General features: G+C 42.6%; 3 protein-coding genes across 4 annotated transcripts in view; 2 read left to right on the forward strand and 1 right to left on the reverse strand.

Annotated features, from left to right (window-relative positions):
• LOC138961583 (transmembrane protein 181-like) overlaps positions 1–7592 on the forward strand; it is a 33184-nt gene extending 25592 nt beyond the window's left edge. The window contains exons 13-14 of the mRNA XM_070333246.1: positions 3066–3132; positions 3506–7592. Coding sequence (XP_070189347.1) covers positions 3066–3132; positions 3506–3578 — 140 coding nt within the window. The 3' untranslated portion in view covers positions 3579–7592. The remainder of the gene's footprint in view (positions 1–3065; positions 3133–3505) is intronic.
• A 2140-nt stretch (positions 7593–9732) lies between these two features.
• On the reverse strand, positions 9733–10920 carry LOC138960827 (uncharacterized). Its single transcript, XM_070332472.1, has 3 exons — positions 10789–10920; positions 10347–10437; positions 9733–10035 (listed from the first exon to the last, which is right to left on the reverse strand). Exons 1-3 carry the CDS (start codon positions 10836–10838, stop codon positions 9733–9735), a joined length of 444 nt encoding a protein of 147 aa, XP_070188573.1. The 5' UTR covers positions 10839–10920.
• Positions 10921–15639: 4719 nt separating this feature from the next.
• Positions 15640–23679, forward strand: part of LOC138961579 (uncharacterized) — a 37058-nt gene continuing 29018 nt past the window's right edge. For both annotated transcript variants that reach the window (XM_070333238.1, XM_070333239.1), the window contains exons 1-6: positions 15640–15737; positions 16207–16397; positions 16714–17003; positions 18124–18263; positions 21367–21561; positions 23046–23273. In XM_070333238.1, the coding sequence (XP_070189339.1) occupies positions 16252–16397; positions 16714–17003; positions 18124–18263; positions 21367–21561; positions 23046–23273 (999 nt within the window). In that variant the 5' untranslated portion in view covers positions 15640–15737; positions 16207–16251. The remainder of the gene's footprint in view (positions 15738–16206; positions 16398–16713; positions 17004–18123; positions 18264–21366; positions 21562–23045; positions 23274–23679) is intronic.

The raw sequence follows: 23679 nt of genomic DNA on the forward strand, positions 1-23679 counted from the left end.
AAGACCTTCATTTTTCAGATCCTCTGTTCTTAACCTCTGTTAGTTTACCGCCATTTTAAGACTCCCTCCTTTTTAAGACCTTCATTTTTCAGATCCTCTGTTCTTAACCTCTGTTAGTTTACCGCCATTTTAAGACTCCCTCCTTTTTAAGACCTTGATTTTTCAGATCCTCTGTTCTTAACCTCTGTTAGTTTACCGCCATTTTAAGACTCCCTCCTTTTTAAGACCTTCATTTTTCAGATCCTCTGTTCTTAACCTCTGTTAGTTTACCGCCATTTTAAGACTCCGTCCTTTTTAAGACCTTGATTTTTCAGATCCTCTGTTCTTAACCTCTGTTAGTTTACCGCCATTTTAAGACTCCCTCCTTTTTAAGACCTCATTTTCTCGGATTTGTGGAGGTCTTAAATGGGGGGTTTCCACCGTACAGTCAAACCTGCCCCGCTGACCACCTGTTGATAACAACCACCTGCCTATTAAAACCGCCAGTAAGGATCCCCAGGGATTTTGTTGCTGTACAATTCACCTTTACATAGTGACCACCTGTCTTGAACGTCCCCACTTTCGATCGACCGGCACGGTTGGCCTAGTGGTAAGGCGTCCGCCCCGTGATCGGGAGGTCGTGGGTTCGAACCCCGGCCGGGTCATACCTAAGACTTTAAAATTGGCATTCTAGTGGCTGCTCCGCCTGGCGTCTGGCATTATGGGGTTAGTGCTAGGACTGGTTGGTCCGGTGTCAGAATAATGTGACTGGGTGAGACATGAAGCCTGTGCTGCGACTTCTGTCTTGTGTGTGGCGCACGTTATATGTCAAAGCAGCACTGCCCTGATATGGCCCTTCGTGGTCGGCTGGGCGTTAAGCAAACAAACAAACAAACAAACCACTTTGGATCGGTCCCAAGGGTGGTTGTTATAAACAGGTTTGACTGTACCTTGATTTGCTGTTTACTATGGACATAGCTTAACAGACAGGAGTAGAGGTCTTTTGTTGCTGCCCTACATGCCAACCGCATAATGGGCAATAAGTAAGTCAGTAATGGACATAGCTTTGGCTGATCTCTTTAGTCTGCTCTTTGGGGGGGGGGGGGGGGGGGTTCACAGAAAGTAGACTGTAATGCATGGTGTATATCGCATGAATGGGTTCAACTCAAGCTCTGGAGTGGTATTCAAGAAAATAAAGAATTGTTTTTTTAGTCGGTCTAATGTCTTGGTTTTAACATGTGAACACGAATTTGAATGGGATGAATACTGTCAGAGTTTTTTCTTGGTGTTGTATGAGAAGGCCAATAACACTGCTCACCTCTGCTGTTGCAAACACAATCACTCTTACCCTCTGCAATTGACAACCCCAGTCTGTCTGCCTTCTGTTAGTTCTAGTTGGAGTTGATATGCACCAGTTGTCCCCCCCCCCCCCTCTCTCTCTCTCTCCCTCTCCCTCTCTCTCTCTCTCTCTCTGTCTCTCTCTTATCTTATCTTATCAAAATATATTATTGTCCTATAGGCAAGTATATTTGGCCTTTTAAGGACATGATCTGGGTTATACGTTGTTAAGGTCTCTCTCTCTCTCTCTCTCTCTCTCTCTCTGTCTCTATCTCCTTCTCTCTCCCTCTCTCCCTCTCTCCCTCTCTACCTCTCTCTTGGTCTTGTCACCTGGTTCAACTGTACTAGTCTTGTTCTCAATGAGCAGTTACTGGTGCCTGGGTGAAAAAACACCTGGCCAAAGCAATTAGACAGACACAAGTCGTAAATCTGCATGCTTGAGTGCACAACAGACAAGCACTAACCATGCTGCCTTAGGGGTATGATGTTTGACAGAGGTGATATGGGGTGTTGAGGTATGAGGTCAGCTGTACAAGTCTTCAAGAGAAAGGGTGCTTCTTCAAAAACCAAAGCCGTAACAGCAGACAAGTACAGACAAACAAAAACAAACAAATATGAAGGTTGGTACTGTTTTTTGGGGGTCCAAGAGGTCTTCGCGATATAGCCGAATTCGCGATTTAGTGGAAGTCTCTCTAAGACCCCCCAATTTAAGACTTCCTAATTTTTGTGACCTTCCTTTCTCAGTTTTTATATTTAGTCAAGTTTTGACTAAATATTTTAACATCGAGGGGGAATCGAAACGAGGGTCGTGGTGTATGTGCGTGTGTGTGTCTGTGTGTGTGTCTGTGTGTGTGTGTGTGTAGAGCGATTCAGACTAAACTACTGGACCGATCTTTATGAAATTTGACATGAGAGTTCCTGGGTATGAAATCCCCGAACGTTTTTTTCATTTTTTTGATAAATGTCTTTGATGACGTCATATCCGGCTTTTCGTGAAAGTTGAGGCGGCACTGTCACGCCCTCATTTTTCAACCAAATTGGTTGAAATTTTGGTCAAGTACTCTTCGACGAAGCCCGGGGTTCGGTATTGCATTTCAGCTTGGTGGCTTAAAAATTAATTAATGACTTTGGTCATTAAAAATCGGAAAATTGTAAAAAAAAATAAAAATTTATAAAACGATCCAAATTTACGTTTACCGTATTCTCCACCATTTGCTGATTCCAAAAACATATAAATATGTTATATTCGGATTAAAAACAAGCTCTGAAAATTAAATATATAAAAATTATTATCAAATTTTTTTTTTCGAAATCAATTTAAAAACACTTTCATCTTATTCCTTGTCGGTTCCTGATTCCAAAAATATATAGATATGATATGTTTGGATTAAAAACACGCTCAGAAAGTTAAAACGAAGAGAGGTACAGAAAAGCGTGCTATGCAGCATAGCGTAACCACTACCCCGCTCTTCTTGTCAATTTCACTGCCAATGCCGTGAGCGGTGGACCACGAGTATACGGTCTTGCTGCGTTGCATTGCGTTCAGTTTCATTCTGTGAGTTCGACAGCTACTTGACTAAATATTGTATTTTCGCCTTACGCGACTTGTTTCTTCTTCTCGAAATCTCTGTTTACCTCCATTTAAGACTCCCTCCATTTACAGAGTAAATAAAAAAAATAAAAGCTGTAGTTTTCTGTTTTCTTCACTTAAAGGCTGTGTAGTGATGCAGACCAACTGTATTTTGCAGAGTCGCACTTCAAAGACAACCCAGCACTGTCCATGTTGAATGACTCAGATGAAGAGGTTCACTACTCGTGAGTCATTAGACTTTTGGTGTTGGCCGGTTTTATGAAAATACATGTACTTCATGTTGTTTGTATGTGAATTTGCATGTGTGTGTGTACAGTGAGGGTGTGTGTGCGCGCGTGCCCAGTGTATGGGTGTGTGTGTGTATGAGAGAGGGTCTGTGTGTCTGTGCACATGTGTGTAACTGTGTTTAAGAGAGAGAGTGTGTGTGTGCGTTACTGTCTGTCTCTGTACTAAAGAAAAAGAAAGGATGGTGTGGCAATGGAAGTGGGGTGGGGGAGGAGGGGGAGGAGGCGGCATCACAAAATAACTGCTGAGATCTGATTCCCAGATATTCTGAGCGTGTCAGCAGCGTTGTACAACACTGTCTCATGGTTGCAGGTCAGACACAGAGGAAACCATGCTCACTACACTCACCCGCCAGCGAGACAGCGACGAGGAGAATTTCCGATAGCGCACAGGGTTCAACTTTGACCCACTGCATTTACATTGCGTCAGTCACCTGATCTGTTCTGCCACCCACCTGATTTGGCTTACTGACACACTACTTCGTTCAACTCACAAATCCAGGATTTTTCTGGTCTTCCAAGGTGTGGTGGCGCATGCGGGGCTTCTTGCGCTGGGTCTCTGCATAATGAGGGAGAGAAGTGTTGTGTCGAATGCTATGTGGACTATAGAGGAAGGGGTTGTGGTTGGTATTTTGATGAGAGGTGTTTCGCCTTTAGAGCTGGATTTTATGAAGCATTACAAGTACATTTTTTTCATGAAATAGAAGTGAGCAGAGCTGATTGTCACTACAAGCTAATCTCACGTTTGTCTGGATCTTGAGGAGGGAATCTGATATTGGTTGAATGAAACAGTCATGCTTGTCCATTGGTCTGCATGCTTTGAGTCGCTTTCCGGAAGCGGGGTGCGTGTGGAAGAGCTGATAGCCAGAATTGATAAGCATTCTGGCAGTTAGTTTGGGGAAGAAAATGAAAGTGTGAAGCAAAGAAGAGGACTGATGGTGTGATGGTATAGTGGAACACCCATTTATTGACCTTCACAAGTCAAAGAAAATTAGGAGGGAGCCTTAAAATGGAGGTAAATTGACAGAGGCTTTGAACAGACCATCTGAGAAAGGAGGAAGTCTTAAATTGGGGGTCTTAAAAGGGGTGTTCCACTGTACTGGAGGTAGGGTAAATTTGTCAGGCATATTTTATCACCTGACACGAAACCATGTTGAAGGTGCCTCAGTGATTGTCCTGCTGGACTGCTTGCAGTCGCACCTTGCTTCGGTTAAAACAAGAATATTGCCAGCATGTGGGTTGACAAGATGAAAGATTCACCTTGCCAAACTGCTTTTTTCTCGTAATGTTGACGACAGTGTGATGGTTGTTCATGTCATTCCGGATTTGTCAGAAATGCAGAGATTTTGTGTGATGAGGTATGGAGGGTGAAGCGTAATGTTCATGAGGTCCAGTTTAAGCCGTGTGTTCGTTTCTTCCAACATTCCATGTTGTTGAGCTTCAGGGTCACAGTCTGAAAGGAGAGAGGTGGTGTTATTCTTTCACACGTCAGGCATGAGCAAGTTTCGAAAGTGTTTAAGTTTGCTTTATGGGGAAAGAGTCACCTAATGTTTAACACTTGGACTGAGACTCAACTCAACTCAACTCAATGCTCGTCACTCCTGTCAGGGTATGGGCCGCCAACAACAGCTCTCCAGAGTCCTCTGTCCTGGGCCATCTTTTCTATCTGACTCCAGGTGTAGCCCATCTTTCTGGTGTCGGCCTCCAGGTCGCGTCGCCAGGTGTTTCTTGGACGGCCTCTCTTTCGCTTGCCCTGGGGATTCCACCTCAGCGCTTGATGACTAAAAATTCACACTCGCCTACAGTGCGATCACTTTTTCAAATTCTGTTGGCCCACAGTCATTTTAAGGCGATTGGAGTGCTCATGCCTGCACGTTATGTATTTATGTATCATATTTTCTCTTTTTACTAATGATTGGAAATGCATGGTCTCTTTTTGAAGTTTTGTTTTCTTTAACTGAATTTTGTGTGTGTTTTGTTTGTTGATTCCTTTTTAAAGGAAAAAGGCTCAATATTGTCTGTATAGCGAATAGTTCAAATGAAGTTTAAATCTGTTCTCATTACATAATTTTTTAAAAATTTATTTACACTTTCTGTTTCTTTATCCTTCTTTTTATCAGTGTGGTAGTTTTGGCTAACAGCCTCCATGTTGTCTGTCTCTGATATGATATCCATGCAGATTACAAATTTGCTAACAATGGATGATCATGACACAACATAGCGGCACAGAAGCTTGTTTTCAATCAATCAATCAATATGAGGCTTATATCGCGCGTATTCCGTGGGTACAGTTCTAAGCGCAGGGATTTATTTGTTTTTTTTAATTTTTAATCGCGCACATATTCAAGGCGCAGGGATTTATGATGAGGAATGTTGTTTAATGCCCTCACGGTTAAACCATTAGGGGCATGTTCCCGTTTTGGAATGACTGCCCCTTCTTAACTTATATGACCCGAAGAAGCATTTCTTGGTGTGAGTCCCAGTTATTGCACAATATTTTCTTTTCTTTTTGTATTTGGCCAGTTTGTTGATGTGGAAGAGAAAGAGTGATTGTGTGTTTGTATGTGTTAGTGTGTATTGTGTGTTTGTATGTGTTAGTGTGTATTGTGTGTTTGTATGTTAGTGTGTATTGTGTGTTTGTATGTGTTAGTGTGTATTGTGTGTTTGTATGTGTTAGTGTGTATTGTGTGTTTGTTTGTGTTAGTGTGTATTGTGTGTTTGTATGTGTTAGTGTGTATTGTGTGTTTGTTTGTGTTAGTGTGTATTGTGTGTTTGTATGTGTTAGTGTGTATTATGTTTTTGTTTGTGTTGACTTTTTCCCGGTTTCTGGTACTTCCACTTAATCGCGGTCAACTATATCGCGAATTCGGCTATATCGAGAAGATCTTTTGAACCCTGAGAAAAACAGGACCGACCTTTAACATTTTTTATTTTTTGTTTGTTTGTTGTTGCGGACTTCCCTTCACCCACTGTATCGTGAATCGGGTATATCGCGATCTCAAATCTTTGAACCCCAAAGACCGCGATATTGTGGAAGTCTACTGAACTTTTGTTGCATAATGATTGCCAGTTTTGTTGATACCTCAGTGAAATAAGAAGTCAGGCAGTGTAGTTTGACATTATTCCATGACCTTGTGAGTTTACTATTTGAACGGCAAGAAATTTGCTATTTTATTTTTATTTTTTATGAAGTGTGAGTTCTATTCACATTCAAAAGGAAAGGAGCTAGGTTGGTTGGGACAGTATTTTGATATAAATATGTGGGTGATGTGTTAATATTTGATATAATAATGTGTGAATGTGAGTACTGTTTAGGTGTGTGTTTGTGTCAGTGTGTGTTTGTGGGTGTGTACATGTGATCTGACTGATGTCTCAGTACCCTCACAGCTTCTTTTGGCTCAGAATGATCCATGTTTCATTAGTCCCTGGGGTTTTTCTGTTGTATTTTTCCTTTTCCTTTTGGTCTTTTCCCCCTTTTACTTTGATTATGTTTTGATTTTATATTGTGACATGTTCATGCTATTTGACTAATTACTACTGCTTTCAATTCCATTTTGTTTTCTTCTTTTTGTGTGTGTGTAAACTTTTATTGTGTTCTGCTCAACGTAAAGCTCACCATAATGTACTTACTTCCTTTCACTACATTCAGGCTTTGTACATTTTCATTTCTCATCATTTGGACCTGTTTTGCTTGACACACACACACACACACACACACACACACACACACACACACACACACACACACACTCACACTCACACTCACACTCACACACACACACTCACTCACACTCACAAACGTTTGCAATAGATTGCAGGAGGCGATAGTTGTTAGGGGGTTAATTAGTGTAATATGGTGTGGAAAATCAATGCAAATGATCATCCTTTGTAATCTGCATAATAGACGATTTTGGGAAATAACTCTGTCAGGATTTGCAAGCGTTGCGGAAGAGCTGCACCCTGCTAACAAAACCTCGTACAAAGAGGAAACACGTGGTTGATCAGTTAAAACAATGAAAAGGGTGATCAGGTAGAACAAACAGGAGAGTAACCGGGACACATATTTTTCATTTTCATTTCATTTTCATTACTTTATTGTCCCATCGCTGGGAAATTCGGGTCGCTTCCTCCCAGTGGAAAGCTAGCAGCAACGGAGTCGCGCTACCCAGGTGTCTGCGTGTTTAGGTGTATTCAGCCACCTGCACTTATGGCAGAATGACCAAGGTCTTTTACGTGCCATTGTGATGACACGGGGGTGGGACATGGCTTCCGTCTCTGGGTCTGCAAATAAAGTTGACCCGTGTCCGTCCCGGCCCGAATTCGAACCTGCGACCTTCCGATCACAAGTCCAGTGCTCTACCAACTGAGCTACTTTCTTCTTTGTTTTCTTTTTTTTTTTTTTTTTTAATCTTAACCGGGCTTCCTGGGTCCTACAGGACCCAGAGGCACATACAAATGACCATAACTCCAGTGCTAATACGAATTTTTTAATGAAATTTGGTGTATTCCTCGGCCACCTGCATGGCTTCCTATGACCCAAATTTTAAGTCAATCGGTCAAATTAGAAAACAATCAGCAATGACGTCGTTTGATATACCCGATTCTGGTTTCCTGGGTCCCACAGGACCCATACGTTTCAAAGAGGGATGGAGGTGTTTATACCGATTCGGATGATGTGGGTAACACAGGACCCACACTTTTTAAGCGCAGCAGTGATAAAGGGATATTCCCATGACGTTGACCGCCCAAGCCTCCGGGTCCGGTACCGGAGACACGAAGACTGGGAGACGCCGAGAGAACCGGGTGGCGAACAGATCCAAGAGGGGTTTGTCCACCTGCGTCCAAAGACGCCGCAGTGCCTGGTGCGCGATAGTCCACTCCGAGTGCAGTACCTGCGATGAGCGACTGAGCGAATCTGCCAAGATGTTCAGGCACCCCGGAAGGTACTTCGCTGAGATCACTATCCCCTGATGGAACGCCCAAGTGAGAATCTCGCATGCTCTGTTGGACAGAACTAGCGAGCGCGTGCCCCCCTGCTTGTTCAGGTACGCGGCCACAGTGGTGTTGTCCATGTGGATCAACACCTGCTTGCCTCGCAGAGAGGCGACAAACTCCAGAAGCCCGAGGCACACTGCTTCCAATTCCAGAATGTTGATGTGCAATAACTTCTGAGCCTGGTCCCAAAGACCGGAAGCTGTGTTCCCCTCCAGATGAGCTCCCCAACCCTGAAGAGAAGCATCGGTAAAGAGATGCAACTCCGGAAGGGGCAGTGAAATCGGAACGCCCTGAGTCAGCCAGGCCGAATCCAACCACTGCCTCGTTGACTCCAGGAACCATCCCTGAAGGGGAAGAGACAAATTCCAACCTTGAGAGGCTGGATCCCAGGCAGAGTTCAGAAACGCCTGAAACGGGCGTTTGTGAACTCTGCCCAGCGGAATCAGGGTAGACATCGACTCCATCTGGCCCTGGAGTGAAGCCAATACCCTGACTGGCGCGTGGCGGAGGCTCGACAGGGACCTGACCAGATCCTGTAGCTTGTCTATCCTCCGCTGGGCGGGACAAACAGTCCAAGCTCGGGTGTCGAACACCATGCCCAGATACGTAAACTGCTGAGAGGGAACCAAGTCGGACTTCCCTTGGTTCACGGAGAAACATAAGTCTCTCGCAGTCTGCAAGACTATCCGGGTGTGCTGATCGCACAGGGACTCTAGCTGATTCAGGACCAACCAGTCGTCCAGATAAACTCTGAGACGAATCCCTTGCTGCCGCACTAAAGCGCAAAGCTGGCGCACTATCATGGTGAAGATCCAAGGCGCTAACGAGAGCCCGAACGGCAGCGCCCTGAACTGGAACACCCTGTCGTCCCACAGGAACCGCAGCCACTTTCGATCTGACCTGTGCATCAGAATATGGAAGTATGCGTCTGTCAGGTCGATGGAAGTGACCCAGTCCAACGGACGAAGGGCCTCCCTGACAGACGCTGGAGTCTCCATCTTGAACGGAACCTTCCGGAGAAAGCCGTTCAAGGGAGACAGATCCAACACCGGTCGCCAACCCCCTGACGCTTTCGGGACGACAAACAGTCTCCCGTAAAACCCCGGGGATCGACGATCGATGACCTCCTCTATCGCATGCTTCTGCAAAAGCAGCAGCACCTCCGCCTGAATGACGGCACATGCCTCCGGATCGGCGGGAAACCTGAAACTGGGTGTTGTTCTGGTTAAAGGAGCCTTGTCCTCTAACCAGAGCAACCGGAACCCCGATCGAACCACTCCCATAACCCAAGGGCTGCTCGCGAGAGACAACCAAGCTGGAACGGCCCTTGAGAGGCCGCCCGCTACCAAAGGGGTAGGGGCTAGAGGAGTGGTTGGATCGGGGAGCCTTCATTGGGGGTTAGGTTTACCACCTGACCCCTTCTTCCCGAAGGAAGGCTTCTTATTATAGGGACGAGAACGGCTGCCACCCCTATGCGACCGCGTCTTTTGCCCAGACCCACGAAAAGACGAAGACTGCGTGGAACCGCCTTTCTTCTGACCCTGCTTAAGGGCAAGCTCTGAAAGCTGACCCATCCTGTCCCCCACCGTCCGCAACCGCCTGAGCGGAAGCGTAGGCAGGAAACGGATTGCCGTTACCACCTACGACCGGAACTCCCGTAGGATGCGAACCGGAAGTCGATGGTAACGATTTGAAAGTGCCACGATCCCTCGAAAGAAATCCTGTGGCCGGAAATCCCTTTGCCGAAGCAGTAGAACCCATGGACGAGGGGCCGGGCGAATCGGCCCCAGCGACGCGGGTGGGATACACCAGTGTCCTCTTTCCAGACGTCGACAGTTTCCCAACGTACTGTATAAAAAAAATCACAGTAATTTCAGTTACGAGTTAGAAAACTCACTCTCTCTCTCTCTTTCTCTCTCTCTCTGGTGTGTGCGTGTGTGTGTGTGTGTGTGTGTGTGTGTGTGCAACATATCAAGTATCATTGCAATGAGAACTTATTTGGTATACAGTGTGAATATCAAAATGACCACATGATAATCTACGTTTTTGCACACATTCTTTGTCTCCAATTAGAAGGCCAGATATCGAATAAATAAACACTTCTGTGCCATCAACAAACAGTACACTTTGTATAAATGAAAACAGTAAAACTAACTTACTATGAGGCTGCTCCACATTGACCTGTACACATCCTGCCTGGTGGAACCCACGTGGTGCAGGATATGCACCATCCCCTTTGGCACGTCCGCGCTACAGACACAAAGGATGTAAAATATTAGTGAAATCAGAACTAACATTAGGGTGAAAATGGTGTTAACTCACTAGGACGTTGTATTCACCATGCATCACTGATCATCACTGTACATCTACAAAGTAGTCTATAAAACACAAGACAGTACGCGCAGCACGTTGATATTTTTTTTTTCGAGCTCAGCTAAATAACTGAAGCACGTGGGAATCTCATTATCACACCCAAATGAATAAATAGTTCCAAGTACACAAAGAGATCATGTTCTGACTTGTTGAAAGTACTTTATTACAGTGCCGTTCATTTTCTAGTACCAACGAAGTTTAGACAACAAAGGATTTAAAATGGCTTACCCAACATTTCTGAAAGCTTCCTCGAGGTTTGCCTTGCTTGCTGATGCCATTTTGTCAATGTGTCACGATGATCAGTACTCACGGAAACAAAAGAATTACATCGCCAAAGCAAATAACTATGTGCAACCTTCTTTAAAAAGTATGGGTCCTGTGGTACCCACATCATCCGAATCAGTATAAACAGTTTTATCCTTCTTTGAAAAATATGGGTCCTGTAGGACCCAGGATGCCATAATCGGGGTATCAAACACGAAGCCCGGTGAAGGTTAAAAATGTGTGCTCTTATCATCTATTGTTTCATGATCTCTTTGGCGAATTGCTTGTGGTCTTTACTTGAAATGTGTTGCTGTGTTTCCACTTTTTTTTCTTGACAGTGTTCCACATCTCCAAAATAAATGGAGGGATCATACCTTTTAGCAATGAAAGCAAGGGGTGCCGATACCTCCTGAAAGAAAAGTCCAGAGGTACAAGGCAAGGTTTGCTTCTTAATTAGCATGACAGAAAGCATGTTCCATTCTCAGAACATAGCAAAAGATCACAGCAATAACAGTTTAGTTCTCTTTTTACATTTAGTCAAGTTTTGACTAAATGATTTAACAAAGAGGGGGAATCGAGACGAGGGTCGTGGTGTATGTGTGTGTGTCTGTCTGTGCGTGTGTGTGTGTGTAGAGCGATTCAGACCAAACTACTGGACTGATCTTTATGAAATTTGACATGAGAGTTCCTGGGAATGATATCCCCGGACCTTTTTTTCATTTTTTTCGATAAATACTTTTGATGACGTCATATCCGGCTTTTTGTAAAAGTTGAGGCGGCACTGTCACACCCTCATTTTTCAATCAAATTGATTGAAATTTTTGTAAAGCAATCTTCGACGAAGGCCGGACTTCGGTATTGCATTTCAGCTTGGTGGCTTAAAAATTAATCAATGACTTTGGTCATTAAAAATCTGAACATTGTAATAATTTTTTTTTTTTTTATATAAAACGATCCAAATTTATTCATCTTATTCTACATCATTTCCTGATTCCAAAAACATATAAATATGTTATATTTGGATTAAAGACAAGCTCTGAAAATTGAAAATATAAAAATTATGATCAAAATTAAATTTCCGAACTCGATTTAAATTTTTTTATCTTATTTCTTGTCGGTTCCTGATTCCAAAAACATATAGATATGATATGTTTGGATTAAAAACACGCTCAGAAAGTTAAAACGAAGAGAGGTACAGTAAAGCGTGCTATGCAGCACAGCGAAACCACTACCGCGCTGAACAGGCTCGTCAGTTTTACTCCGTTTTGCACAAGCGGCGGACTACGGTCATTGTGAAAGAACGCATTGCGTTCAGTTTCATTCTGTGAGTTCCACAGCTTGACTAAATGTAGTAATTTCGCCTTACGCGACTTGTTTTATTTGTTTAAAGTTCTTGTGTTCTGAAGGTATTGTGCAGGCCAATTTTGAAATGCACTGTGAGATATTAATGCATTGACATAACCCTGCTGATGCCAAGATTTCGAGAATCGCCCACAAGTTTCAAGGGAGTCCTCAGAAGTTTAATACCTCTTAAGCACAGTTTCAGTAGGTGTTTATACCTCCTATTTTATGTGATGTGGAACATTGTTATTGAGCTTCTCCATGTCAGGGTATTACCATGAAGCTTCCCGGCTCCTCCCGTCACAGTACAGAAAGTGAACTGAGCTTAATTGTCCTTTTGATGCATTTCTTTGTTGTGTGGATTTTCTTGGAAATACGTTTATATCCATGCATCTTTGCATGGAAACAATTGTGATCATGACTACGTGCAATGAGGCAATGAATGGCACACGCAATAACAAATATCTATATAATAAGAAAAACATGTGATGTACAGATTTATCTTAGTCTATTTTTGTTATGATTCTGTTATTATGTACATCAACACTGGTGTGTGTTTGTGAGAGATTGGAGTCGTTTTGTGATTGTAAATCCAAGTGTCTCTGTTCTGACAAGAAATGTTGTGCATTTAATATTTCAGCGTATATTATGGGGCGTATTTAATCCTAGTTTACCTGACTACGTGTAGTACCAGCATTGTATTTCGGTTTTAACAGACATTTCCAACAGTTTCATTTTCTTTTTCTCCATTTTTAATTCTGATTCACCATTGTTTGTGCATTTTTGTTTTTGTTGTCATTATTGTAGATTGTATACTACCTTACTGACTGTGTGCAAAATAGATCCTAAAGTGCATTCTATTCTTGAATTATTAAGTAGACATCTTGCAATCAGCTTCTCTGGACAATCCTAAATTAAGTTCAGTATTTTTCTCTAAGCATGATTGCAATTTTATTACTGTACATGGTTGACATGCGAAACTTAACAGTCTAGAGATATAATGCTTGGTGCCGCGCAAGCTGAGAAATTATTCTCCCTCTTTATTTTTGCGCTGGCGGCAAAACCCCACCACGCGGAGGTGTTTCCAGACACACCGTATGTAAGGTGTTAAGGTATTTTAAGAGTTGTGTGAAAATTCCAGAGAAAAAAATCACCAACAAGGTCTGATTGTATTTGATAGGTGTTGGTCACAAAATGAAGCTGAATCCGCAACACACACATCTCCTAATGTGTAAAAGAATGTGTAGATGTTGCCAGCTTTCAGGATTTTATCTCCATAGTTTGTACTAAAGAAAGCAAGAAAGGTAACGTTCAATTATTGACAAAACAGAACATTACGTTCACAAATATATCGACCCAGTGGTTTAAAGTGCACAGACAAACACTAATTACACAACACTTATCTTGAACAAATGTTCAGCGGCTTGCAGTGAAGACACAAGCGAATGAAGCAATTAGTTAATACAGGGCCTAGCATTGGAAAAAGTGAGTTCAGCTTACAAAGGCGGGGATTTTGAAGATTTGTTGGAGATGTTTTTACCTAAAATGACACCCCCCCCCCCCCCCCCCCAAGAAGATTAAGCAATTAAATTATGCCATAGTCCATAGTCCGTATCGGCACATTACTTCTTCTGACTTGCCTTCCGCCTTCGGAACGAAATCCAGCCATTCCCACTTCAAGGAATACCTGGATTCTTTGTCACTGAATGGCTGACCACGTTCAACAATGTCGCTTCGAGACATTATTTCAAGTCTAGAGCCACAAAACACCGGCACAAAGCATGCTCGCGCGATGCCAGAGGAAGTACGTGCTCAAGCAAACTGTCAAACCGATTGAGAATTGAACCGAACGGCGCACAAAACGAAAGCGGGGACTGTTTGGGTTTACCGTTTGGGAATAACAGGTTTTTGCATTTCGGCGTACACCAAATCGAGTTCCGCGTACTGGAGATGTTATTTTGGCGTAAAGTACGCCGAACGGCTTACAATGCTAGGCCCTGTTAATAATATAATAATTGAGCAAGATAAGTGTTTGTCTGTGCACTTAAAAGACTGCTTGGTCGATATATTTGTGAACGTTACGTAATGTTTTGTCAATAATGAAACGTTCCAACAACTTATCTTTCTTGTGTTTTTATTCTGAATTTTGAACGCTGGCAGTCTATTTGTTTTGGGATTTCATAGTTTGTATTGTTTCACATATATGTTTTTTGTATTGTTTCACATATATGTTTTTTGTATTGTTTCACATGTATGTTTTTTGTATTGTTTCACATATATGTTTTTTGTATTGTTTCACATATGTTTTTTGTATTGTTTACCAAAACATGATATTTGACATTTACATCGAAATAGCCATTGTTCTAAGAGACGGCACTAGTGGTAGAGTTGGAGAATGACAGTGTCTCGATCAAATGTCATATTGTGGTCAAAAATACAAATAAAATTTTCTGTATCGATCCATTTTAGTCAGAGTTCTCTTTATTTTTCACGATTGAATGCACACACTTTTGTTGTCTCAGCCATCCAGCTAAATATGAGGTTAAAACCCCCCTCTGATGTCATATGGCGCAAAGAAGGGAAATCCAATGTTTTGCATATTTATTTATCTATCTATCATCGATTTTACTTTCTATCTTTTCTTTTTTATATGAGATTATGTACCATAGCATCCTTGATGAAAATTTCAGAATTCAAAGTTGAACTTACTGCATGGATTATAATACCCCAGTGGCTTTTCCAGTACTTCATTGAATTATTCCTGTAGAAAAAATTGTACATACGGTAGGTTTAGAGTAGTATTAACTTTTAAGTATTGTTCCAATTTAAACATGAATGTATGAGGAAAAGTGTGTTCAGTTCTGAGCAGAATAAAGTTCAGAGAAAGCCCTGTGTTCAGAGCATCTTTTTTTAATTTTTTTATCTACTAATTGTTGTTAGTGTGTGTGTGTGTGTGTGTGTGCATGCGCGTGTGTGTCTGTGAGTGTGTTCAACTTCTGATATGCTGCTGTTTTATATTATACAGGTACTTCCAAATCTGTTTGTGCTTCTATAATGAATGAATTTCCAATAATTTAAAGTTTTTAGACTGGTCTAAACATCCACAGACAAAGATACCAAAAGAGAGGAACACACACACACACACACAAACAGATATTTTCATGGTTTGGCATTTATTTCAAAATCACAAGATAAAGTTGTCCTTTTGGTCAGAAGACGACTTGCGCAAATCATGGAAGTACTGGGAGGTGGCTCTGCAGACCCAAGATAAAGCACTGAAGTAAAAGCAAGTAAACAAACAAATAACAAAGATAAGTCTCATCATTTTGACTACGTTTCACCGAGCCGCTGCGTGAGGCAAAAACAGAAGAAAAAGAAAGAAAAAAAAGACTTTGTGTACGTCGAGGTGCAAAATATTACTTTGAACAGCCAAGTTCAGGCGCCTGTGCGCACAAGCGAGGGGAGGCCACTGCGAAGGACATTGTTTACAAATGGCGGACTCCTGACGACGCGAAGGATCCGTAACCGAAGAGAACACGCTGCAAGATTGTGTGGTGTGCTGTATAAAAGATGTGGGTATTTATATTCTTGTGTCATTGTGTAATGTTTAGTGGAGGTAACTTTGAAGATAAGGAAGCATCACCGTTGCACATATTTCAGCGAAAGTTAGTTTTTGTAATGCATTGCAACTTGCAAGCGTTTGAAGAGACAGAACAAGAACATTGCACGAGTACATGAAAAAAAATCGTACAGTATAGTATGTGCTATCGTGTAATGATTTACAGTTAATTTAACTTGACACTCTTGAAGTTTTAGACAAGAAGGCAGATGCCGCGAAGAAACTTCATTATCGTACAGGGGAAATCAGCATGAAACACACAAGGAAACAAATTCAAATAAAAGAAAGATAGAAAGAACAAGCTATAACAAAGTAATCAAGGGAGAGAAGACAGTTTGCAAACCCACTGCAATTTTGTTTGTGGAGACATTTCATGTGGTAATTATTGTTACAAACAAGTTTTTTTAAATCTTTTGTTGTAGGTATAGGCCTAATGCATGGTGATTGAAGCCGACCAGTAAGCAGCCATGGACAGGGAGAGGGCAGTGCAGTATTTCAAAGACCTGGGCTTCACCTCCACCTCCTTGTACCTGAACAGTCAGCAGCGTTACCTGGGAACACCTGCAGATAAGCTGGTGGTGGCTGGGGATGGCATTGTGTCCAGAAAGGATTGGTGAGTGTGTGTGTGTGTGTTGCATGCACCCCCTCCTCCTTGTTCTCACTGTCTGTCCCTCTTTTTCTTTGTCTTGCACAGACAGAAAGACACATAGATGTACACCCACACAAAGACACACATATATTCACATATTTGTAGACATGCATGCACGCACAAACATGCACAAACACATGCTTTATCTCTCTCTCTTCTCCTCTCTCTCATTTTCTTTCTCATGTAACACTTCACGTATAAGAATAATAGATTGCACTTATGCATGTGGTCATTAACCAAGACATCTGAATTTTGTTTTGTGTGGTTTCGGATTTTCCAGGACTCACTCTAGCAGTAACTTGAAAAAAGACAAGCAGATCCCCAAGCAGGTAGAGGAAGGATGCAAACCTCATGTGGAACCGCTAGACCCATTGTTCACTCCAAGATCCAAGACTCCTCGTGCACTGTCGACAGTGCCCACCGGACCCATCTCAGTATGCACAGTCTGTACGTGCTCCGGGAAAGTCCTTCGGCCAAGGCCTCCGTCGGCTGCGCCTGTGGTTCATTCTAACAGTGACATAAAAGGATTTTGCAGTGACAGCGAGAGTGACAGTGACAGTGATGAAGAAGGTCAGAGACTTGATGCATCTAACGTTAGTTTTAAACAAATATATGTTATTTAGAATGATTAACATTCTGAAATACAATACCATTGCAGTCAGTCCGAAAAAATTATCTTCATTAAAGATCCAAAGATATATTTGCAAAATTGTATATAATGATATGTATACTTGTGTAACCCCCTGGATACTTCTTATCTGATACCTTGGCTTGGTGTTTTCGGGTGAATCTGTAGTCATGTGCCTGCACATATTTTACTTTTACTGTGTCTATAAGTCGCATGTATATGTAGTTTGCTATTTCAGTGTAATCTTAATCTGTAATCCATACAAAAGTATTTTCTGTATGCATGATTAGTTCATGAAGTCAAGCATATTTATATTCAGTTTATGTTTAACATAACTTCAGAGTATATTCAATGCATTGGTTTGTCTATTAATTTCCATTCAGGTTCAATAATATCAGTAAATGCATGTGTGTCTGTATAGTTATTATGAACTCTCATACTGCTAATGTTCATGTGCATCCTGATAGACATATCAGGAATTATGAGATCAGAAAAGCTGCTGATTATGGTGCTGGGTACAATGTTCATGTGATGATTCACAAAGACTATTATTAGTGCATGCATGTATCATGTGACAGCGTTTAGGCAGAAGGTGACAAAAGCAATAAGTCACACAACACACTAAACATTGGGCTGTGCATGAACAGTTACTGCTTTTCATATTTTTAGCGTTTTGGTCTTGACAGGGTTAAGTCCATCCATGTAAAAAATGGTTTTGCAGATCGAGTCATAAAATCAAAACAGGTAATTTTACTTCCAACTTTGTAATCCATGTGCACTGTTTCTGTAAAACCTGTACCTGCTGTGTTGATTCTGAAAAACTGATAGGTTCGACGCCCGTGAAAATGCAGAAGCTTGAAATGTCTAAAGTAAGAAAGATAGAATGAATCTGTTCGTTGCATGCTACTCGGCATCTTTTCTTCTAGTTCATGACGCTGAAAAGTCATATTTTTATCGTAAGAATATTCCAATATGTCACTTTTTCTCATGTGCTTGCTGTCACAAATATGTCTTTCAACCCTCATACCTGTGTGTGTGATCATGCGTGTCGCGACGTATCAGGGCTGAGTTTAGACAGACTGCTGGGGATGGTGTCACGGCTCAACGAACGCCCCTCGACCACCACCGCCAGCACCACCCTCCTACGTCTGGCGTCAAGCTTCACCTCCACCCTCTCCCTCACAGAGCAACACCTTAACCAGGTTAACATCACCCTGTACTCGCATCTCTTCACTTTTAAAGACACAGTCCTTCAAGTGTAAACAGTTCCATTCACCGTCACAGATCTTTGGTCTCTAAGATGAAGATGGGAAATTAAGCATCAAACGTTGTAGGAAACAGATACAGTGGAACCCCCCTTTTAAGACCCCCCAATTTAAGACTCCCTTCTTTTTAAGACCCTCGATTTTTCTCAGACTATCTGTTCATAGGCTTTGTAAATTTACGCTCCATTTAAGACTCCGTCCTTTTTAAGACCTGATTTTCTCAGATTTTTGAAGGTCTTAAAAGGGGGGTTCCACTGTAAAGAAAGTCAGAAAGAACAAATTAAAGCAATAAAAAAAGTAATCAAACAGTAAAAAACAAAATTCGGTAGACCTGCTTTAACTGCAGTTATTTAGGCATTTCAAGGGGCTGTTGAATTTTGGTGGATACATGTTCACGTGGAGGGATAATCTTAATTATCCCCTGGCCAGATCTAAGATGATGAGACGAACTGTTCATAGGAAGGACTGTGTATTTAATATAACAGTGTAATATTTGTCTTAATATTGCTAATATGTCATTCATACCCAATGAGTTTGTCTTGATGTATTTATGCTTATTGTATAATAGACGGAAAATCTGAACACTTGCATTCTGCTTTGATACTGTCATCATTTTGCATTCCTGTAAACCGTGAACGTCTGATTTCTGGTGTTAGTTTGTGTGGATTTATTTCCAATATAATGCTTGAATTTGTAATTGAAGACACTCAGGTCAGGTAGCAGCGTAGTGTATTATACTGTTACACACTAGTCTAGGCTGTCAGGAATAATATGGAAACCCCCACCCCCTTTTAAGACCCAGCTTTTCCAGTTTTTGCTGCTGTTCACAACCTCAGTAAATTAATTTACCTCCTTTTTTCAGACCAAATACCTCCCTTTTAAAGGCACAGTGCAGCTCACAGCCTTCGTTTTGCGTTTTTGTTGCAGCTGAGTGCAAAAATCCTCCTATGGTAGTAAAACCAACCCAAAACTACCCAACGACGACATCTGTGAAGCTCGACAGTTTCTTGTTCACGCGAGTGCATAAATTAACCTAGTTATTACGTGGTGTTTGGTCGGAGTTCGATTCAACTGAGTGATTCTGGCCTCCATTTTGTTTTACACAAACTCATGATGACGTCTGACATAGTTTGCTAGTGACGTGTCTTTTTGTGCATGATGTGGTGATCTACCCGATCTAAATTTAGATCTAAAAATAGGTCAAGACCAGCCGGGTCCGAGTACGAAATTAATTCGTAAAAAAATCGCAGTTCTTGATTCTTTGGGTGCAAGTCAATGAAACTTGGTAGTTCTTCTAACGGATAGCTGCCTGAGGTATGACTAAAAGCCCCAGGGGCTCCGTGCACCTGGATTTGACAAGTTCAGTACCTTTAAGGCCGAATTTTCTCAGATGTTTAGAGGTCTTAAAAGGAGGGATCCACTGTAGTGCACCCCCCGCGGGTTAGGGGGAAGAATTTACCCGATACCCCTCGCGGGTTAGGGGGAAGAATTTACCCGATACCCCCCGCGGGTTAGGGGGAAGAATTTACCCGATACCCCCCCGCGGGTTAGGGGGAAGAATTTACCCGATACCCCCCCGCGGGTTAGGGGGAAGAATTTACCCGATACCCCCCGCGGGTAAGGGGGAACAATTTACCCGATACCCCCCGCGGGTTAGGGGGGACAATTTACCCGATACACCCCGCGGGTTTGGGGGAAGAATTTACCCGATACCCCCCGCGGGTTAGGGGGAAGAATTTACCCAATACCCCCCGCGGGTTAGGGGGAAGAATTTACCCGATACCCCCCGCGGGTTAGGGGGAAGAATTTACCCGATACCCCCCGCGGGTTAGGGGAAGAATTTACCCGATACCCCCCGCGGGTTAGGGGGAAGAATTTACCCGATACCCCCCGCGGGCTAGGGGAAGAATTTACCCGATACCCCCCGCGGGTTAGGGGGAAGAATTTACCCGATACCCCCCGCGGGTTAGGGGGAAGAATTTACCCGATACCCCCTGCGGGTTAGGGGGAAGAATTTACCCGATACCCCCCCGCGGGTTAGGGGGAAGAATTTACCCGATACCCCCCCGCGGGTTAGGGGGAAGAATTTACCCGATACCCCCCCGCGGGTTAGGGGGAAGAATTTACCCGATACCCCCCGCGGGTTAGGGGGAAGAATTTACCCGATACCCCCCGCGGGTTAGGGGGAAGAATTTACCCGATGCTCCCCAGCATGTCGTAAGAGGCAACTAACGGATTCTGTTTCTCCTTTTACCCTTGTTAAGTGTTTCTTGTATAGAATATAGTCAATGTTTGTAAAGATTTTAGTCAAGCAGTATGTAAGAAATGTTAAGTCCTTTGTACTGGAAACTTGCATTCTCCCAGTAAGGTAATACATTGTACTACGTTGCAAGCCCCTGGAGCAATTTTTTGATTAGTGCTTTTGTGAACAAGAAACAATTAACAAGTGGCTCTATCCCATCTCCCCCCCCTTTCCCCGTCGCAATATAACCTTCGTGGTTGAAAACGATGTTAAACACCAAATAAAGAAAGAAAGAAAGTGGATCAATAATCCATGGGTGGGAAGTTCTTCCGGTATATGCTGGAAATCCGGATTCGATAATATGGCCTCTTATTTTTCTCTCTCTTTACACCCCCGGTATAGGGGTGTGTATAGGTTTCACTCGATGTGTTTGTGTTCGCAAGTAGATCTCAAGAATGAACGGACCGATCGTCACCAAACTTGGTGAACAGGTTCTATACATTCCTGAGACGGTCCTTACAAAAATTGGGACCAGTCAAACACACGGTTAGGGAGTTATTGGTGGATTAAAATTATACAAGGCCTGGTATAGACGGACACCCCCGTTGGTCAAAGGGAAATAACCATTCTCACTGCCACCAACTGAGAAGGTTATTTCCCTTTGACGGGGGTGTAGTTCCTATCGGAGGAATTTCTTGTTTTTTTTGGTTGAGTTGAGGATTGATGACATTTTTCAGTCCCACCCATGATAATCTCTTCATACCTACAGCTGATAACAGATCTAATGTTCATGTGCAGTTACTGGAGTTTCTGAAGAAGGACGGCCCCGTGGTGGTGAAGGAGGTGTGTCTGACGGTACTTGACCGCCTGCTGGTCACAGAGTGGGGGTGGTCGCTGCTCACTCAGTCACACATCGTGGACAAGGTCATCTCGCTCATCGGTCAGTCCTCGCTGCCCAGTGTCCAGATTCTGGCCATGGGGGTACTGGACAAGGTGGGTGGTGTGAATTCAGAATACAAATGTGACAGGGAGACTACTGCGTCACTTGACTTAACATAAACTTATACTATTTCACTAATTATGTATTCATGTAGTAGTAGTTATTATAGTAGATTTAATACCTCTTGAGGGCGAGCGCCAGATGCAAAAAAAGTATTCCTATGCTTATTCTGTTACCCTCTTAAAATAAAGAATTGTCATTGTCATTGTCATTGACTTGACTTGACTTGATCAGTGATTGAGGACTGTGAGGGCCTGTTCACCGTTCCAGAGTTGGTGAAACAAAAAATGCACAAAAAGGTGGTAATGCGTGGCGACTTTGCAGAGTTGCTTGCCGGCCTTAACGGCTTGAGCATGGGTTATTTATAGTAGTTCGATGTTTCTTGTACGTCAGGAGCTGGTTCGACATCTGTCAATTGTAGAGTTGTGTTTGTGATGGGGTGTGGCTGCTGCTGTCTCCTTGTATGCTCTGCGGAACCTTTGCGTACACATAGGAGTTTTTGTAGGGCTAAGAAATTGGCTCTAAAATCTGAATCCTGTTTGAATGGCTTTATATGCCTCCAACGAGGCGATTGTTGGCTTCGGGCCTCGGTTACACAAAGTAGATTACTGCCTTGAGTCTTCTCCAAGAAATGTTGCATCAAGCATCCAGAAGTTCCAAGATTGTTCCTCAGAGAAGTATTCTTGTTGTCATCAAATCCAGTGTTAGCATATTTTTGTACAGATTTTAGCGTTACACATGGGGGCGTGCATTTGAAAAGAAATGCTACTTATTCTGTCCTGATGCTACGAAAGCAGTAACTATGTACAACGAGTCGACAAGGAGATTAGAATGCATGCGACTACAAATTCTTTAAACTAGAAAGTCCATGAAGAAAAGTATGTTCCTCTGAACTGAAGTGTGGTGAGAGTCTGATCACAAATCCAGGACAGATTACATCACATATTGCGGAGACATATAGGACAACAGGGGTATAGTCCATTAGTATAGTCTTACAGGTCTTTGCAAAACTGGAACATTCTGGTGGAAATGGCTTTGTGAGGTTGCAAGCTGAATTTTGTGCTGTCGCTGTCATTGCGCTTTGTGAGCTGCAGACGTTTGTCACTTAGCAAGTACCACAACAACAGCATTTTTGTAATTTCTTGTCCATTATTTGGTTTGAGCAATTTTATTCAGATAATTACAAGTAACAATGCTGCATACAATCAACACACACACTCACACGCACGCACACACACACATGCACACGCACACACACACATGCACACGCGCTCGCGCATTCACATGTGGTCCATATATAGAAATTCATTTTTGAATCAGAACAATGTTAAATAAACATACCTCAAAGAGTCAATATAAATGTATACACAGTAATTACCCAAACCGTTTTCTGGATGCAATAAACCTGGACAAATTGTCAAAAATTTATTTATTTTCACTGACTGACTTGTCTCTTCTGCCACACAAATTATTTCAGCTGCTGAACGTGCCAGAAGTGGACTACGCACAGATACAGGAGAGGCTGGAGGATGAGGTGTACCCCTGTGTCTTTAACTTCCTGCACGGCAAGGCTGGCCTCGACGTCAAATATGCTGCATGCTGCATCCTGCGCTCACTGGCCCGTGACGTCGACTTTGCCACCAGGATCAAGAAGGACAATCTCTTTCTCAGGCGTCAGCTGAGGGACTCCAGTGCAAGACTGAGGGTAAGGTCTCCAGCTTGTAAACACAGGTGGATAGTCTTATGCCCTTCAGATCGTTTACAGATTTTTCGCCAGTACAAACCTTATAGTTTTTCTGATATAGCTTTTATTTGAACCACAAGGCTGAAAATGTGTGGCATGTAGCTCAATCTTTGTCTTAATTCCCATATACAGCGCTATATTCACCACAAGTGTGACATGCCTCTGTAAGTAATAATTAAAAGGTTGGGTTTTTTACCTACTGTTTTCCCTGAGCTTCAAGCACATCTAATACTGCACCTTCAGTGGAACTTGCAGCTGTTGTTAGTGAAATTTCACAGGTGTTGATGTTAAAAAGTTTTGTGATTACGACAACAAAAATGGATTTTAATTTACTGAAAGCAATGGTGTTTTTTAAATTAAAATTTTT

Source organism: Littorina saxatilis, linkage group LG3 (assembly GCF_037325665.1).
Source record: "Littorina saxatilis isolate snail1 linkage group LG3, US_GU_Lsax_2.0, whole genome shotgun sequence".
Taxonomy (NCBI): Eukaryota; Metazoa; Mollusca; class Gastropoda; order Littorinimorpha; family Littorinidae; genus Littorina; species Littorina saxatilis.

Coding starts and splice junctions, on each gene's coding strand:
- LOC138960827 (XM_070332472.1), bottom strand. CDS start 10,838: ATGGCATCAGCAAGCAAGGCAAACCTCGAGGAAGCTTTCAGAAATGTT. Junction 10,438..10,788: donor GAAGCTTTCAGAAATGTTGG/GTAAGCCATTTT, acceptor TTGTGTCTGTAG/CGCGGACGTGCCAAAGGGGA. Junction 10,036..10,346: donor CAATGTGGAGCAGCCTCATA/GTAAGTTAGTTT, acceptor TTTTTTATACAG/TACGTTGGGAAACTGTCGAC.